At 46.0% G+C, this 4041-nt stretch overlaps 1 protein-coding gene across 1 annotated transcript in view; it reads left to right on the forward strand.

The window, feature by feature from the left end:
• Positions 1 to 1402: 1402 nt before the first annotated feature.
• CHRNA1 (cholinergic receptor nicotinic alpha 1 subunit) overlaps positions 1403 to 4041 on the forward strand; it is an 11977-nt gene continuing 9338 nt past the window's right edge. The window contains exon 1 of the mRNA XM_008634744.2: positions 1403 to 2254. Within this exon, the coding sequence (XP_008632966.1) occupies positions 2212 to 2254 (43 nt within the window). The 5' untranslated portion in view covers positions 1403 to 2211. The remainder of the gene's footprint in view (positions 2255 to 4041) is intronic.

Here is a 4041-nt window from a genome sequence, read left to right on the forward strand (position 1 = left end):
CGAGGAGGATCTGGAGGGCTGTGGTCAGCATTCCCACGATGCCTCCATGCAATTGTATCTCCGCTGGTCAGGGCAGCTGCCTGGCCTGGGATAAAGGGTGGAAGCAGTCAGACGCGGGTTTGAAACAAGATCCCCTCAACAATGGGAGCTGCCGGCCACGAATAGGCCAGGAACAAGGCCAGAGTTATGTAGATGGAGAGTTTGTACTGCAGGATAAATGTAAATGCAGAGTGAAATGCTTACTGGAGGGGGGTGGGTGAGGGAGGGTCAGGGCAGCTGCCTGGCCTGGGATAAAGGGTGGAAGCAGTCAGACGCGGGTTTGAAACAAGATCCCCTCAACAATGGGAGCTGCCGGCCACGAATAGGCCAGGAACAAGGCCAGAGTTATGTAGATGGAGAGTTTGTACTGCAGGATAAATGTAAATGCAGAGTGAAATGCTTACTGGAGGGGGGTGGGTGAGGGAGAGTGATATAAAAAAATAATTAAAATAATAATAAAGGCATCCAGCATGAAACACCAAGCCAGCTGGCAGACAGCGCAAAGGCTATCCAGCAGAAATAGAAAATACATCTGGTGTCACCCAGAGGCAAAGCTAAGAAAGGTTTTTGTCGGGAATGTTTTCTGGAAAAGGGAATTTGGAACACTGTGTAAGAATGGTAGTGGCAGGTCACTCAGTGCCATGTCCTATCTCCACATGGCAGTTGCCTTAGAAAAATGCAAGAACACCACTACTATTAGACAATCCCCGGGACACGACCCCAGTCCTGAGACTTGTGACTCTGGGACTTCTGTGACAGACTTCTTAGGGGGAGGGTGCATGTGTACATTCAATAGTATGAAATTATTTAGCAAGGTGTTTTTTCTGAATACAGATAAACCTCTGCAAGCAGACACTGCTGTGGCACCGAACTCCACTGCAGACGCGCTCTGTGAAGAGGTGTCTTGGTTAAGCCTGACAGCTCTACCCTCAATGCCCTCTATTTTTTTGCATGGGGACAGAAAGTGAATCCAAATATGCTTTCTGTAGACCATTTAGGATTTTACAGACCCTACCAAAGCTCTCTCTCACTTGCTTTTCTTTCAGACTGATGGTTCATACTCTCTATGTGTTCCAGGTAGAGAAGCCAGTTTGTACTGTGGATGTTGTTGTCACTTTCTCCTGGGCCTTTTCCGAGTCTTTTGAAACCAGATGACCTGAACTGCAAAGAACATTCATGGATTTATAGTGACATCTTTCCTTTTTGCTTTATTTCCTTTCCTAGAAACTGATGAGCACTTCACAGGACTATATCAAGGTTTTGTTCCTGAGTGATATCGTTGAGTTTCAGAGTAGGTAATTGTGTATATATATGTGTGTATATATATATATACATAGATATATAAAAAATTATCTATAGTTTCTTGTTTTCTTTGATAGCCTAAATGACTGTTATTACTAAACACATCACTTTTCACTTCTTTCCAGGTGATTTATGGTAATAAAGAGCAAGCACTTGCATACCCTACAGAAATCCCCTGGATCTGCCCTGCTATAGAAACAAACCAGTCATGTTTCTACCACTTGACTTTCTCAGTTCAGTAAGGACAGAGGTGGTGGCAGCCAGGGGGGTGGGTTCTCCTCTTACTTAGTTAATAGCTTTCAAGGTGGGGACTGGTAGATTCAAGGAGATGGATTGGTCTCGAGAATATTTGTTCACTTATTCAAAGATTTCCCATCCCTCTGTGAAGCCAAGGGAGCAGCCCCCTCCCAGCATGAGGTCTGTACGCTGGTGAGGGTGTTTCAGAAATAAATGACTGTGATCTGTTTTGTCTCAGAGAAACAAAACCCTAAACCTGGCAAGTTTCTCTGTTCAAAAAGAGGTTCTGAGTTCTCACCAAGATGTTCAGTTACTTACAGGTAATTCTTTCTTAATTTTATTTGTGTGTTTATTTGTTTAGTAAGCCACAGATCACATTGACACTCAGAAAAAAAATTACCTTCTGTAAACGGCAGAAGATATTTGATGGGTGAAACACACTGTGCTCCCATTTCCAGCCCGGTGGTGCAATGGTGCTCAGCTGTCATTCCCAGAACAGGTGCTGTAAATCAATACCCTGGTGGGTATATTTTGGCAGCACCCTGGCGGAGGCAGCACAGCCCCCTCTGAAGGGACCTCGGAGGTGCTTTGTGTGTGCCTCCATCTGTATGACTGCAGCAAGAGGGAGCTGGGATGATGAAGGTCCCTTGCATACTCCTCCTCCTCATCTCCACAGGTAAAGGTGTTCCAGCCATGGCCTTGAATGGGGGTTGTCTCCTTCCTGAGTGTGTGGGACTGGGGCTTTGTATATACATCAGTGTGTGTTCTGGGAGCAGCCTGTCCTACTGGTGAGGTTTTATGAACACACCAAATCATTTAAAGGAAACCTTTGGAGTGCATTAGCAGCAGCTCAGATATTTGTAATTTCAGGCAACAGATAATTTGAACTGAGAAGTTTGTGTTTTTTCTATCACTAATCTTTTTTCATGCTCCCGTTTACCCTAGTGCTACATGTATTTCAAAATATGTGAAAGGAAAGTAAGCATGGCTTGGAATGTGAAAAATCATTACAAGAAATGTCATTAAGTTGTGGGGTGACTGACAAGGAGGTAGAATTGATTTGCAGCTGCGTGAGTTGTACTGAGATAATTGTTTTTAAACTGTCCCTTAAAAGAACAAATATTTTGTGATCTTAAAAGCTTTTCAGAAAATTCAAGCAGTACACTAAATACCTACCAAGCCACACCAGAAGGGAGCAATGTGAAAGGATTTTAATTGGATTAATAAAGCATAGAGCTTCAATTAGACGTGATGCTGTGATCATAACTTAAAAATTGAAAGATGTCTCCTGCCCACCCTTGCTCAGCCTCTTGGCAGGGGAAGCAAACAGTGCCTGTTTGCAACAGACAGCTTTTCTCATTGGCATCCAAGTGTTTTAATATAATCTCATGGCGGGACAAGGCCAAGGCAGAATCTTTGGCAATCTCAGCTCAGCTTTTTAAAAGGAGTTGATGAAAAGTCAGTTAGGATACCAGGGGAAATCCTAGCTTAAGTTGGAGTCAGCAGCAAAGTTCTTGTTGACTTCTGTGACCCAGGATTCAACAGAGAGGGGGAGACAAGGGTGCAATCTGCCAAAAATGCTTGCAATGAGGCTCGACTGTTCTGTTCCTTCTCACTACCTTTAAGAGGGGAGACATAAAAAAACACCCCCAAGCACCCCTTCCATTTGCTTTCCTGCCCTGGAACGGTGAAGCAGCTACAGTCTGAGGACATCATGTGCCTGCTTGTTCTGCCACAGGCTCTCTGGAAACAGGGCCCACCTGTTTTCCAGTGCCCTTGCTTCTTGGGAGTGCAGTGCCATGCACAGGCACTGGGAAGGCCCCACTGGAACAGGGCTGCTCCCTGCCATTTTCACGTGTGAAGCTCTTCTTACAAGGCTCTTCGGCACAGCACTGCCAAGTCATGCTGGGCAGCCTGTGGGGAGAGCTATCCATGGAGCTACCCCACACAGTGAGTGGTTTCCTTCTCTCACCACCTGCACAACCTGAGCAAGTCCCGTTGCAGAGAGGAGCTCTTGTTCCACTTAGATTGTGGCTGCAAGGAGTCTAGGTGATGATTTCTTCTCAGTGACTGGTGTGCTTAGCCTGCTCCTTTAATGTTACTGTCACAGGAAGGTCTGTGGAATTGAAGGTGGAAAAGGCAACATTAGAAATCCCTGATACTGGATATCCTCTGTGTTTAACTGCCCATAAGTACTGCCTGTTAGCACAGTTTCAGGCTGGGAGACTCCTGATGCTCACTCTGATGTCCACGATCCTGGCTATTTGGATTTGTTCATCTCCTGGATGGAGGCCATTGTTGCCTTACTCCTAAGCTGGTGCCCAGGTCAGACAGGCAGTTACCCCGCTGGTGGTACTCGCCCATGGTGCGAGTCTGAAGCGAGAGTCACAGGGAGGACTTGCTGTTATCCCCCACCAGCAGCTTGCTGTGGGCAGCACTTCCTCCATGCCAGCCTCAGATTGG

Source organism: Corvus brachyrhynchos, unplaced genomic scaffold, assembly GCF_000691975.1.
Source record: "Corvus brachyrhynchos isolate BGI_N302 unplaced genomic scaffold, ASM69197v1 scaffold255, whole genome shotgun sequence".
NCBI classification, from domain to species: Eukaryota; Metazoa; Chordata; class Aves; order Passeriformes; family Corvidae; genus Corvus; species Corvus brachyrhynchos.